This window comes from Ambystoma mexicanum, chromosome 5q (assembly GCF_040938575.1).
Source record: "Ambystoma mexicanum isolate Mex_15411 chromosome 5q, UKY_AmexF1_1, whole genome shotgun sequence".
In the NCBI taxonomy this organism is placed as follows: Eukaryota; Metazoa; Chordata; class Amphibia; order Caudata; family Ambystomatidae; genus Ambystoma; species Ambystoma mexicanum.
This window is the reverse complement of record NC_090933.1, coordinates 684063030-684078427: the sequence shown is the minus strand read 5'-3', so window position 1 is coordinate 684078427 and position 15398 is coordinate 684063030. Positions and strand designations below refer to the sequence as shown.

Below are 15398 nucleotides of genomic sequence, written 5' to 3'. Positions count from 1 at the left end.
CAAGCACATCGATCTCTCCCAAGCTGGTCTGCCAAGGATGCATCAATCCCACACCAAACGCCTCTCGATCTCATGCCAACCAGACGTCTCACTCTACTTCAATTTCAGGCTTCCAGTTATAGTGTCAATTCACGTCACACTTTCTCCATGGTTACATGTCTCTCTCTAAGCTTAAATGCCTCTCTGTCTCTGTCAGCGTTTCTAAATCCGAGCCAGTGCCTAAATGTCTGTGTTGCATGTACTTTACTTTGCAATCACTCCGTGTTCTGGTCAATCACTGTGTGTTTTTTGTCCATGTGACATGTCGGCCTATCTATATCATATCTCCTTCTGTCTGCCTGCAGTACACCATCTTATCATCTATTTCTCCATACAAAATCCCTCTATCCTCAGAGAACAGACCATCTCTCCTCTCCATGCAAAAGCACTCCCTGCTGCCTGGCCCCCACCTTCTCTGTCTCTGCTGTCTGCAAACACAAGGCCTCCAAGATGCTGATAAGCCAGGCTGTCTCATTCGTTTCTTGGGCAAAGTTACGACCTTCCTGCCAAGAAACTGTTTACATTCCTTTCTACACACTAACTCATAACAACTTCACACTCTGCAGCGCTTCTGTGTGTCTCCATTCAGAATGACTTTATAATACCATAGGCCTCATGCTTTCTATTCTCGAATGTAGTGCCTAAAACATTCATTCATACCAAGCACTATACTTAAAGCTCAATGCATATTCTAAATGCACACTCAATGCTTGTCTCTCTACGATGCATACATCATACATAGCAAAATATCTCTACGTGTGTCTCTAAATATAACATGTGTACATGTCTCTACATGGCACTTCAAATATAACAGGCCTCATTCTATAAGCAAATACAAATGCTACATATATGTGGCAGAATAATGTGGATAGTCTAATGATACTACTTCATGTACTAATCAGAATGATTGATGGATAACTAAACAGGATACAATGATGGATAACTGAATCCCCAAATGGGAAATGATGGGTAATGATTCCATAACAATGAGTAATGATTCCATAATGATAACAAACCAGGCCTCTCCATACTATCAGGTTTCACATTGCACGGAGGGGACTGCATATGAGTGCCATTCCTTCCACATAGCCCCACTGTGCAATTTTCATCCATTTTGTTCGGGGTGAAAATCAAATGCCGAAATCAGCAGACCCGGATTTCCATGTTACATTAACACCAATAACACAATGGATCACAAATGCCATTATTTGGATGGCAGGGGGCATTTACATGGATTCCTTTGGAAAATATGAAGATTCCAGAGGAATTCATAGCATCTTTGCCTACATCCAATTCACATGCAGTCAGAAATACTCCCATATTTATGGAGTGGATGAGGGTGGCGGGGTCGTAAATGTCGGTCTGTGCCCATGCTCCTCTTTACAAATGCAAAATCTCATGGAGAGTAAAAAACCTGCGTAAACCGTTTTAGGCATTGCTTTTACTCTCTGTGTGAATGGATCACATGGTCCAAAATGAGCCCCATTGTGTATTATGCGCCCACAGAAAAGGAAATGAAATGTGACATGAGTCTATATTTTAAAATGAGTGTGTGTGAATCAAACAACTGTAATCCGCTGGTTAATTTGTTTTCACATTATTTTCAGATGGCTTTGAAAAATTGTCCATGAGGATGTTTGTTGGCACATCTTAGATAATAGACACAATTTTTCTGTCGGAACTCGCTGGCTTGCAGGAAAAAATGGTTCGGCTTACGGTTGAGCTCATTGCAAGGAGCAGCAATTACGTCAAAAACCGCAAAGATGAATCTGTGCTTCAATGCTTAAAGAAAATCACTCATTTGAACTTCTCAAACAAAAATATTGATGAGATTGTAAGTATTGTCTGTCCCTCTGCATGAAAGAATGCTTTGATATGTAATCATATTCTGTCCACTTAAATATTGCCATCAATAACAAACTTGTTCTTTTTAGATAACACTTGATCCTACAAGCTTGTTGTTTCTTCGTCTTGCAAATTACAGGTGTTCATATTACCCTGCTCAGTGCCTCTTGGTCAGTTATGCGCTTAAATACTCAAAGCAGCCAAACATAACCTTCATGCAACCTTCACATGGTATCTAAAAGTTGGAATCTTTCTTGCAAAGACCTTCATGCACAAGAAAATGTGTGTTCAGGATCAACATCATCCATATGACTTGTGAGGGACTAATGGGCAGGACACTTACATTGTTCTTGCTTTTCATACTGGAATCTCTAAACCCGCAGGACTGCTAAGGAAAGGGAGATGGAACCAAATCATTGGGATGAATGTATATTAGTTTCATAGTATTGTTGTGCACTCCATATAAACCATAATGAGAGTATCTTCTTGTATGGAGCACACGACTCAGGCTTTCTCCTGCTCGCGTGAGAGAATGGAGAGTTTCATCTAGTAATAGCAAAACAATATAAACATGAGCGCTCTGTACTGAGAAAATGCTAATTCAGACTTAGCCAAAGTCGGGACCTCCCTATCTCGCGACCTTATTGCTGCTCTCTATACATATGGACAGTCTTTTGAACACTAAAGGCATCAGATAAGGCCAAGACAACTTTTATGGGATATGTTGTGCTTCTGCCTACGCACATGGGCATTTGCTGTACAATTCAGTATTCTTTGGCCATATTCTGGAAAAGATGGATGAAGTGTGTGGTAAAAAATGCATGAGAGAAACACGCTATGTAACTTCACATATTAAACGAATGCACTTTCATTGTAAACACATATGAGATGAAGATCTCCCTTGAACGCAAAACAAGATCAGTATGGTTCCTGGTGTGGGCAAACTGTGTACTCTAGGACCTCCTATGGCCACTGTGAGAAACCAGGTGTCTCACCCGCTAGTCCCAGTGGATCTCTCTCTCTCTCTCTCAGGAGGCCAGGGCACGTCCGTCACCTTTGGATCCATACCCTGAGGGTGGACTAGTGTGGGAGGATCACCTAGGTGAGGGTGTCCAGTCATAATATCGAATACAATATTTTCGAAAGTCAAAATGTCGAAAATATTTATTCGAAAATAAAAATGTCGAATTACAAAAATGTCGAATTTTTTTCGAATTAATGTTTAAATAAATAATTAATTAATAATAGTTTATTAAACATAATTGTTTTAAATAATTAAAGGTATATCCTGGGTGGGGGGGATGGGGAGGAGGGGGGGTTGGGGTAGGGGTTTGGGATGTTTTTTAAAAATAATTAATTATTTAATTAATTAATGTTTTATTAAATATATATTTTTTTAAATTAAAGGTATATCCATGGGGGGTGTTGGGAGGGGATGGGGAGGAGGGGGGGGGGTTGGGGTAGGGGTTTGGGATGGGGGCTTTGGGGGGACCCCCCCATAAAAAACATTAGTATTTGTGACATTTTACATAGTAATTTTAACATTGGTTTTTCGATTCTTTTTTTTCGACATTTTATTTTCGAATTAATGACTTTTTCTATTATATGTATGTGTTTTCGACATTTTTGAATTCGACATTTTTGTAATTCGAAATTATGTTTTCGATATTATGACTATGAACCCTAGGTGAGGGGTCTTCAGGGAGTGGGAGTGGGACACCGGATCGCGAGACGCAGTATCCCTCCCCCTTTAACACCTTTACCCTACCCTACCAGGTAGGATACGTGGGAACTTTATCCCCCACCTCACTTTCCCTTCCCAAACACTTGCACCTGACAAGTCCCGCTACTATGGTCAGGCAAAGTCAGGCAGTTACTGACAATCACTCACACCTGACTTCCATTAAATTTCCTCACACAGATAAAAGGCGGAGCATGAGAGCACACTCTGAGCGAGGCAAAGCACATGAAGGAACAGCAGTTTTCAGTCGGCAGCTGAACGAGGGGAGAAAGATGGCAAACCAAGAAGGGTTCCCAAGGAGGAAAATACCCTTAACCTTTTTCGGCAAGAAGCCGTTACTTTCAAGAAACCTTCGAGTCAAGATGCGTAAGGCCTTGGAACCAGACTGAAGAATCCTGCATTGTGTGTCAGAGATTCCGCAGGCCCTCCCGCATAACAGGCTAAGGCGGGAAGGAGCAGCAGCTACGGTGGTATCGTCCTTGGCTTCCAGAACAAAGAAGCGCCAGAGAGATCAACACAGCCGGTGAGACCGATGCAAGACCGATCTGTGTTGAAGTAAAGGTTGCAAGCAGCAACATTGTATAACGAGAGCTGAAACAAACATTGTTAAACGTGTGTGATGAAAGATGCAAGTAAAGCTAAAACTCCTGATGAATGTTTGAACATGAGAACGAAAGATACAATACCATTTACAGAGTGGTCCGGCACGGTGAATGTGCTCAATCGAAGGCCTCTGAAAGGTATCCTGCCAAGAAGTGGCAGAAACGAAAGTAGAAGATTGATCAAAACATTGTGTAAAGTGAATCGAAGTGGTCCTGCGACGGTTTAAGCAAAATCCATCACACATTGGAAAGTCTTCGATTTTGATATCAAGAGGAAACCATAGAAAGTGAGATTACATGGTCCGAGCCCGAACAAAGGAGACCAAATGTGAATATTGTGGTAAAAAGGGGGTCCAAGCCTGAAGGAGGGAGACCCATGATGAACACTGGAAGCGAGAACTTGTGCATGTGAAGAACCTGATAAAACTGAAACTTAGATATTTGATTGTTATGACAGGCCAGGCCCTCTGCAGTAAGAGATTGTTATTGGAAAAGAGGCTTTGACAGAAGGCCCTGATACCTATGCTTTGAACTGTATCCTCGTGGCAGAGAAGGCAGAGTGTGTGCAAGCTCAAACGTGCCGCCTTGCCGCGTGCTGAAAAAGGTGGGCAAGGGAAGTCAACTACTCAACCGTCCTGACATATTATTTCTTGTCTTTGTGCATACACATTTGTCCCACACCCTTTTTTATTTAGTAGTAAGGATTGGCAATAGGTTTATTAGTATAGGCCCTTTTATTTTGACAGACTCGACTAGGACTGCGTTATTATTATTTGATGGTCGTAGCTAGCTCCCATCATTAGATTTAGGTTAGATAGGCATTTAACCAACCCATTGTAGTTCAATAAACACCCTTGAACTGTGATCACTTGTGTCCCCTGTCTTCACTGTTTGATACCATGCCTTCCTTGCATGTGGTGTCAGAAATGGGATGGGCCATATGAGATACTAAAGCAAACGGGGAACTCCAAAGAGAAAAGTGGTCAATTTTCTTTTTTTATAACTTTATTTAAAGTCGGTTGCAATGGAATGATTACAAAGATTTGTGGTGAAACAGTTTTTACATTTGACATAGCTACTATAGCCCAACCCATTCCCTTTAACGTCCTCCCCATCAGTCTGCGGTACCGGCTTTTCTCCCACTAGGCTTTTAGGGTCCACTCCGCCTTCTTTGGTTTAGAGGTGAGTGGCAGGAATTCCCGGTCATATTCCAACACTGGGGACCAGCAGTCTGTGAAGCGATGTAGAGCTCCCTCTTTCGCACCCGTGATCTTCTCTGCCACCAGGATGTCCCAGACTTTTATCCACCATACTGTCAATAGGGGGCCCTTGTGTGCTTTCCACTTCCGGGCTATGGTGATTTGCGCTACCAGGAGGAGCTAGGTTACCAGTCTTGCCATTCGGCCCGTTCCTTGAGTAGATGTCTGCTACCAGGGATCCCAGTGGGATCACCGGTGGGCCCATTGGTAGTCTGCAGTGCGTGATCGCTTCGATGGTCCAGATCACCTCCTCCCAGAATGTTCCAGCTATTGGGCAGTCCCACCACATGTGGATGTATGTACCCCTCACCCCACAGTGTCTCCAGCACTCCGGGTTTAGTGACCTCTGAAAGTGATGCTGGCTCTCTGGGGGGGGGCAGGTTAATACCACCTATAGAGTAGTTTTAAGTGCACACTCTTTATTTGTTATGCATCTGGTAGCTTTATTGTTTCTTGTCCATATCTCTATCCATGTGGCGTCTTCTATCGGGTGGCCCAGGTCCTTTTTCCATTGGGTCATGTAGCGGGGGCGTATGCGCACAGTAGGTCTTCCTGTAACAGTTTGTATAGTCTTGAGACAAGGCCTCTTCTGGAGCCCTCCTGCAGGGTTAGTTCTTTGGGGCACAGAGTTCTAGTATCTTCCTGTTTGACCTGTGGTTGGGAAATCCAGTGGTGTATCTGTGTATTTGCGAACCTGTCTGTTTCCAGTAGCGCAAATTTGGCCTTGCACTCCTCAAACGTCAGGGGGAAGCCCCCCTCGTACAGTTGTGAAATCCATTTCAGCCCTCCTTGTTTCCAACTTTTGAAATTGGTCTCCACTAGGCCTGGGGTGAAGTCCGGATTTAGTAGGACTGCAGAGTTCGGGCTCAGCCCTTTGGGGAACCCTTTCTTTCATAATGTCCACTCCCAGGCCTTCCAAGAGGTTCTCGTCGAAGACAGGACAGTTGTCCAGTGTCTGCGAGCTGGCCCAGAGGCGTGTAGCAGGGAGCCTAATGGGGGAGGGCACCTGGCTTGGTCTATCAGTGCCCATTTCGGGGTTTGAGTGGGATTGTCCACACCACTGTGTTCGTGAGTTGCGCTGCCACATAGTAGTGGTGCAGGTATCGCACTCCCATTCCACCCCATTTGGCCGCCCCTTTCATCACTGTCCTGGGGATTCAAGCCTTTCCTTTCTTCCACATAAACCAGTGAAGTGCTTTTTGGAGGCGCTGGAGTGGTTTGACAGGAATTTCCACTGGCAGGGTCAACCATGCATATAAGAATCTAGGGAGAAGATTCATCTTGCAGGCCGTGATTCTTCCTAGTAGGGACATTTCCTGGCCTGCCCATCTGTTAAGGTCAGTTTCTAGGTCGTTCAACAGGGGAGTGAAGTTCTCTGCGTAGAGGTCTTTAGGGGTACCTGTGATTTGTACTCCCATGTATTTTACTGCTTTCGTGTTCCATGTTAGAGGGCATACTTGCTGTAGCTCATGTAGTATATTGTCGGGCATCTCTATTGCTAGGGCCCCAGATTTGTGGTATTTGACAGAGAAGCCTGCCACTTGTTCAAATTGCCCTAGTTCGGCCAAGGATTCTGGTAGAGAGGAGGCACTATCTGTGAGGGAGAGCATTACATCATCTGCATTTAGGGACACTGTGTATTGTTTACCATTTACGTCTACTCCTCTGATAGCCGGGTTGTTGCATATTCTTTGGGCAAAAGGTTCCATTATGAGAGCGAAGACCAGGGGGCAGAGGGGGTATCCTTGCCTCGGGGTTGAGCGCTTCTGGTTCACTTTTAAGTAAGTTCTCTGGGATTTGTAGTTGGCCAGTATCATTTTGCGGAAAATGGTGCCAAAGCGGAATGCTTCCAGGACCAATTCGTAAAGTATATATAGAAGCAACAGTGGACCAGTGGATGAAGGATGACACCTTATATCCGGTTTATCTTTTCATATATATCGATAAACAAATATTATAGTACAATATCAGCTTTAATTATTATACATTTCGTTAAAAAATGAATCAATTAACATACATAGTTCATATAATTTCATCAATGCAATTCAATAAAGATCTTATAGGTTCACTCTCCTTTCTTCCTCACACACTACTACGCTCTCATACAAAAATGACCAATTCTGTAGGTCACTATAATCCACAATGTTTCAAATTCTCTGGTTCCCTTTGACTATTTGTTTGGTAACCAACTCTGTATGTCCCTGCTCTTACAGGTTTTATGTCTACACGTGTTTCATTTGTCGTAGGACTTCTCAATTAAAGTCCATGAGTCATGCAACCTTCTTCAGGACAGAAACCAGGGCTCTGGCTATATCCTGTTTCACATGGTAGGGTGAGCCACACCACCTAAAAACATAAATACCACCATGATCATCTCTCTATTCTATTGTGTCATCGCTCTTATTTCATATAGTCCTTTCAATGGATCAAGAAACAGACTCACGAGTAGTCATACAATCTGTCTCACCTCCACTTTTCACTCTGCGGGGGTGGTCCAGAAATTTAGAATGTATCCAATTTTCAATTGCAGGTTAGAATCTGGCCAATCAGATCTCGCCTACAAAATGAAATATTAACAGCTATAATAAATATGGCGCTCAATCTCAATTGCAAAATCCTATGTAGGATGCCTTTCATCTATGTCCATATACTTACAAGACAGATAAGCAGTTTCCACGTGTTCGTCCGTGCCGTTCACAAGCTCCCACATTCACAAAATGTCATACTCTTGCCTGCAGGAGATAGCGTCTATTTAGATTAATATACCTGCTTTGGCGTTGTTATTAACCCATATAACTTTCCTTACTTGCTTCAACAAAGTATACTTACTTCCGCCATCTTACTCTCTTCTTGAAGTTATATTATTAGTGCTTGTACTTCTTTTTCGACTGACCATCTGCTCGTCTTATATGGTGGAGTGCCAGGACTGGTTATTCAGTACGTCCTATAGGAGAGTAAAAACACCTATTTTTAATACTTCCGGGTTGATAAACAACAATTATTTAGCTAGACTCAATGTCCCCAAATCTCATGAATCTCTAGTTTTAACGCTCTTTTTATTTGTATGGTCCATTGCACTCCTATTCCCTTGATGGCGCTGTGTTGTTGCTTATCTGGGCTGCCTACAACCTTAATCAAGCTTGTATTTTCTATCATCCATCTTCGATCAGCCTGTTCCATATTTCAATGAGGAATGCTCAAAACAACCATGTAAATAATCATGTATCTCATATCCTCTCACTGAGGACTTTCCCCCTCTCTGGCAGTCCGCCTCAGCCCGGCATTGGCATGAGCGCTACTTCACATCAAACCGCTCACTTATTGTCAATGAATCCAATTTAATTAATTGGGGCAAGGCTTACAAACGACAACAAACACATAGATGATGCACGCTTATCCCAACATTTACTGCAAACATGCGCACTCACTTCCCAGAAAACATCACTGGGCTTAGTGTATCATAGCGAGACGAATACCGCGTATTAACCTCTCAAAAACCTCTCACTACAAAATGTTCACGCTGTTCGTGCCAACGTGTCTGGATGAAGTTGCTTACCGTAGCGCTGCTTCTCCTGACATTAGGCACTGTCTCATGGTGTCGCGGGCGATTACGTCAACAGCCCGCGCCCGTCTGTAGATATTGTCCACTTTTCCCATAGTCATAAAAAGAGGACTATGGCAACTCCCAAGAGGCGACATCACCCCGTTCCTCTCGCGCAAAATGGGATGGCCCTATCCTCTCGACGGTGATTCTTTTCACAATTCCGAGTATTCCGGGAAGAGGAAATGCAAAAATGCATCAAATACACACCCCATCATAATCTAGGGGTATTATCTCAAATACTGTATGCCTCTCTTGTGGGAGATAGATATTATGTAGTCGTAATATGCAACTTATACTGTGGGATTTAAATCATCATGAAACACAAGCCAGACATCACCATTATTAATGTCGTGCAAATGTTTCTGCTTCATATGGACATCATATATATCCTCCTTCGGATACAGAGGAGGGGGGACATAGTTAATTGTATGGTGTAGATGAACATTATAATTAGAATATGGATCCAGAACACAAGTACTTAGTTCTTAGCAAAAAGATGGTTCCATTCGACGGAAATGTTGAGACCCCGTCTGACCGTATCTAGAGTGTAAATCCATTTCTGCTCTACATTATGCAGGGTAGACGCCATATCGCCACCTCGTGTGGATGGTCTGATATGTTGTAAGACAAACCACTTGAGGTCAGTATCTTCATGGCCGTTTTGGATAAAGTGGTCCACTAGAGGCTTATCCGGTATCTTGTTTCATATACAGGATCTGTGCTCTCCCATCCTTTGTCTCAACTCCCTTGTTGTCTTACCTACGTACATAAGTGAGCTGGGGCAGCTAATGATGTAAACAACATTCTTAGTCCTACAATTGGTGTGTGTATTCAGTTTCCATCTTACTCGTTCGTAGTTGAATTCCAGTTTGGTTTCAGTCAGGGGGCATGCGACACAGCCACCACATCGGTGGTGACCTACTATCTGAGGTAACCCCCACTGGTTAAGTACAGTCGGTTCTCTTGTTGGATCCTTATATGTCTGGACTAATCTTTGTTTAAGATTCTGGCTTTTCTTAAAAGCAAAGAGGGGTCTTTTATACAGACTCCCTGGTTGTTTAATGAGATTCCAGTTGCGGTTTATGATTTTCTTGATATCGTTACTCACTGGGTTATAGGTAGTCACACAGACTAGTCTTCTTTCCTTTTTGCTTTCTCGTGGTTTCAAGCACTCCTACCTCCTGGTATTGGCTGCTCTTTTCAGATTACTGCTCACCAATTTCCTTGGGTAGCCTCTTTCTTTTAGTCTATCTCGTAGCTGTGTTGCATGTTTGTTAAATTCTTGTTTAGCCATACAGTTTCTCCGTATCCGAGGAATTGTCCATACGGGAGATTCTGACGTAAACTTACCGGACGGAAGCTCGTAAAGTGTAGTAATGTATTCCTGTTGGTGGGTTTTCAGAACAATGTGGTAGTCAACTCCTCAGCATATTTTCTAATCCTAAGGTCTGGGAAACTTACCTCTACTCTGTGCCATTCCATGGTGAATCTAATATTGAAAATACAAGTGTTCAACTATTCTTGAAAGACCATCAGGGACACAGCTGTGCCCCTCCATATTAAGAACACATCGTCTGTGTACCTATGCCATGCTACCAGACATTGGCATAGGTCCACCTGTTGCTTCAATAGCCTATTTTCCCCAGATATATATCGTTCTTCATAGTTTGCCATAAATACATTTGCCACATCTGGGGCGAAAGTGGCCCCCATACTGACCCCTCATTTTTGTTTGTAGAGCTGCTGTTTAAACAGGAAAAAATTCTCTGTCATGGACAAACGCGCACACTCAAGGATAAACCCTGTAGGGGGACAGTGGGACATACTTCTTTTATCCAAGAAATCACCTAGGATTTCTAGGCACTGCATCTGGGTAATCGAGGTGTACAATGACTCAACGTCTCTTGTTGCCAAAATTTCACCCGTTCTGACTTGAAGACTTTGTGTGATTCATATCATATCTGATGAATCTTTTACGTATGAAGGCATGATTTCTACAAATGGTTGCAATAAAAGTTCAACATAAATTGATAAGGGCTCAAGGAGGGAATCAATCGCTGAGACGATAGGTCTCCCGGGGGGATTGGTGGGGTTTTTATGAATGTTGGGTAAGATGTAAAAAGCCGCTCTCTTAGGATGAGTTTTATTTAGAAAGCGGCTTTCATTTTCACATATCCATGATTCATTTACAGCATGTGCAGTAAGACTTTTAATCTCTTCCTGTAGCTTGATTGATATGATTCCTCATCTCCCAATAACCGCAGGCATTCTTTCTCGTAGTCAGTGGTCTGCATGATCACTATACCACCCCCTTTATCCGCCTGTTTTATGGTAATGCCCTTTGTGTCGCATAACATCTTGATATAAGTTCTTTCTTCTCTGGTCAAGTTATCTTGTGCATAGTTTTTCTTCTCAATCACCTTCTTAACCTCTCGCATCACTCTATTTTCAAAAGCCTCTATTTCGGGTGAACAAGTGTGGGGTGGTGGGTTGAAGGTCGATTTGACGTCAGTCCAGTAATATTAGGTACATTGTCCACTGAAGATTTCTCTCCTCCACTGCAATTCTTAGGTAGAAAGGTTTCAAAGTAATATTTTAAGCATATATTCCTGAAAAATCTATGTAATTCAAGTTCTGTAGTGAAACTGTCAGCCTTGGCCACTGGAACAAAAGACAACCCTTTAGACAGAAGCTCTCGTTCTGTAGTACTCAGAACCAGGGTGGTTAAATTAACCATGGGTATTGCATCAGTGTTGGCATTGCTCATTGGCTCTGATACCATTGTCTGGCTCTCATGCCGGGGCTCTGTCTTGGGGGCCCTCTCTGATTGCGTCCATGAAAACCCTGTTGTTGTTGTTGGGGGCCTCTCCCTTTGTTATTACCACTGGGGCCTGATTGGTTATTTAAAGATGGATCTGATCCACTTGATGACCTCGAAGTATTGGAGAAAGACACATATCTGTTGTTTCGCCAGGAATTCTGGCCAATTACTGGATCAGTAAAAAACCCTTCTCTTAAATAAGGATATGTTTTTTCTTCTTGATAATTCGACATGTCCTTTTGCAGTTTGAACATTTTGCGGTCGAGATTGAGCTGCTTGAATTTCTGTATCTCTACTTCGAGATCTTCCAATTGTTTCTTAGCATCCTTAATGTTCTTGTTATCCAAGAACTTTTTCTCTAAATTGGCCAGTTCTTCCCCCTGTTTTTTAGTTTCTTCCTCAGTTGTCTCTATTATCAGGATGATCCAGTCTCGAGAACACTTGTTGCCAACCCTACTGAAGTTCTTCTGGAAGCGGGGGTTGTCAACAAATATTCTCAGGACATTTCTAACCTGTAACCCATTGGGATTAATGCCCGCCTTAAGGTACTGGAGCATGAATTTGCCGTGCAGATCCGTCCTGGTCAATTTCTTCATTTTCTGTGTAATCTTGTCTAGGTCATCTTGACCACTATTAGTACTTATCACTGCTGCAGCATTTGTCAGTAATGCCAGAGTTTCCAGGAGCTTCTTATAATGCTCATCTGAAAAAGAGAAGATGTTTACCTTCTCCATTGTTTCACGTGTTGTCAATACACTCAATCACCTATGCCCCTACAGCCACGGTCTGTGCTCACAGTATCAAACAAAAAAGGTAATTGCCTGATTACAACCTGGTCCTTCGGGCTATACAATATATATAGAAGCAACAGTGGACCAGTGGATGAGGGATGACACCTCATATACGGTTTATCTTTTCATATATATCGATTAACAAATTTTATAGTACAAAATCAGCTTTAATTATTATACATTACATTAAAAAATGAACCAATTAACATACATAGTTCATACAATTTCATCAATACAATGCAATTCAATAAAGAATTTATAGGCTCACCCACAACAAATTCCCACCATTCGTTCACTCTCCTTTCTACCTCACACACTACTCCGCTCTCATCCAAAATTGACCAATTTTGTAGGTCACTATAATCCACAATGTTTCATATTCTCTGGTTCCCTTTGACTATTTATTTGGTAACCAACTCTGTATGTCCCTGTTCCTACAGAACACGCATTTCACTTGTCGTAGGACTCTTCTCAATTAAAGTCCAGGAGTCATGCAACCTTCTTCAGGACAGAAACCCGAGCTCTCTTGCTATATCCTGTTTCACATGGTAGGGTGAGCCACACCACCTAAAAATATAAATAAAACCATAATCATCTCTCTATGGTGTCATCACTATTATTTCATATAGTCCTTTTAATGGCTCAAGAAACGGACTCACGAGTAGTCATACAATCTGTCTCACCTCCACCTTTTCACTCTGCGGGGGTGGTCGAGAAATTTAGAATGTATCCAATTTTCAATTGCAGGTTAGAATCAAGCCAATAAGATCTCGCCTACAAAATGAAATATTAACAGCTATAATAAATATGCCGCTCAATCCCATTCGCATAATCCTATGTAGGATGCCTTTCATCTATGTCCATATACTTACAAGACAGATAAGCAGTTTCCACGTGTTCGTCCGTGCCATTCACAAGCTCCCACATTCACGAAATGTCATACTCTTTCCTGCGGGAGATAGCGTCTATTTAGATTAATATTCCTGCTTTGGCGTTGTTATTAACCCATATAACTTTCCTTATTTGCTTCAAAAAAGTATACTCACTTCTGCCGTCTTACTCCCTTCTTGAAGTTATATTATTAGTGCTTGTACTTCTTTTTCGACAGATCATCTGTTCGTCTTATATGGTGGAGTGCCAGGACTGGTTATTCAGTACGTCCTATAGGAGAGTAAAACACTCCTATTTTTAATAATTCATGGTTGATAAACAAAAAATATTTAGCTAGACTCAATGTCCCCGAATCTCATGAATCTCTAGTTTTAATGCTCTATTTATTTGTATGTTCCATTGCACTCCTATTCCCTTGATGGCGCTGTGTTGTTGTTTAGCTGGGCTGCATATCTCTCTGTCCAGCCTCCAACCTTAATCAAGTTTGTATTTTCTAACATCTATCTTCGATTAGCATGTTCCATACTTCAATGAGGAATGCTCAAAGCAACCATGTAAATAATCATATATCTCATATCCTCTCACTGTAAAGGCCCGGTCTATTTTGTTGAAGGCCTTAGTGGCATCTAGAGACAGTAGTGCCATTTCCTTGTGCGCTGTAGTCGCCACTCCGACTGGGTTGATTGCTCGGCAGATGTTATCCCCGGTCCCTCTTCCCAGTATGAACCCTGTCTGGTCAGTATCTATTAGGTCCGGGAGGGTTTTCTCCAGTCTATTTTCCAAAATCCTGGAGTATATGTTCGCATCTATGTTCAGAAGTGATATGGGTCTGTAGGAGGCGCAGTTCCTTGGATCCTTCCCGGGTTTCAGTAGGCGTATTGTGGTTGATTCCTGCATTGACTGGGTTATTGTTCCTGTTTCCTGGAAAGAGTTGAAGAGCTCTGTTAGCGGTTTTAATAGAGGGGCTTTAAAAAGCTTGTAAAATTTGGGGGAGAAGCCATCTGGGCCGGGGCTCTCAGTTTCAGGGCCTTTATTACTGTGTCTACCTCCTCGGATGAGATTCAGCGATTCCAGGGCTTGTCTGTTTGTTTCTGAGAGGTGAGGGAGGGCGGCTTCTCCAATGTACTGCTTTTGCTGGGCTTTTGATCTGTGGGAAGCCATCATGGTGCTTTGTAGGTGTGCCATTGCTATTTTTAACTTGGTGGCCTCTGCATATTGAGTCACCCCTTCAGTGTCCTTCAGGCCTGTGATGTAATTCCAGGAGTGGGTTTTCGCCGGTTTCCTGACTAAGAATGTATTGGCTTTGTTGCCGTTGGCATAGTTGCATTTCTTGGTTCTGCTGAGGGTTTGGGCTGTGTCTTCCATGTAGAGTGCTTCAAGTTTACTGCGGGCGAGACGTAGGACCCGGGCCTCTTTGGGTGACCATCCTTTATGCTGTTTTGCCTCCGCTACTGCTATGTCTTTTTCCAGAGTTTCTCGTAGTTCTGAGCGTGGCCTTTGATAAGCTGTTATATATTAGCTCCCATCTTATGACCGCCTTCGTTTCGTCCCACCTTGTGGCAGAAGACGTGTCTTCCGTGCGGTTTTCTACAAAGTAGTTGCGGATAGCTGAGGTTAGTGCGTCCCACAGGGACAGGTTGTTCAGTAATGGATCGTAGAGGGACCATTGGGGCCACGCCGGCCAGTCTGGGTCATACATCTGGTATGCCAGGATTACGGGGGTGTGGTCACAGATCGCTTTAACCCCTATTAATGTCTTGTCTGTAAAAGAAAGCAGCTGGGGACTAGCGAGCAGTAGGTCAATA

At 42.8% G+C, this 15398-nt stretch overlaps 1 protein-coding gene across 2 annotated transcripts in view; it reads left to right on the top strand.

The window, feature by feature from the left end:
• The window catches only part of PPP1R42 (protein phosphatase 1 regulatory subunit 42), a 1058014-nt gene that overhangs the window by 525553 nt on the left and 517063 nt on the right, over nt 1-15398 (top strand). For both annotated transcript variants that reach the window (XM_069621142.1, XM_069621141.1), the window contains one exon: nt 1647-1873. In XM_069621142.1, the coding sequence (XP_069477243.1) occupies nt 1742-1873 (132 nt within the window). In that variant the 5' untranslated portion in view covers nt 1647-1741. The remainder of the gene's footprint in view (nt 1-1646; nt 1874-15398) is intronic.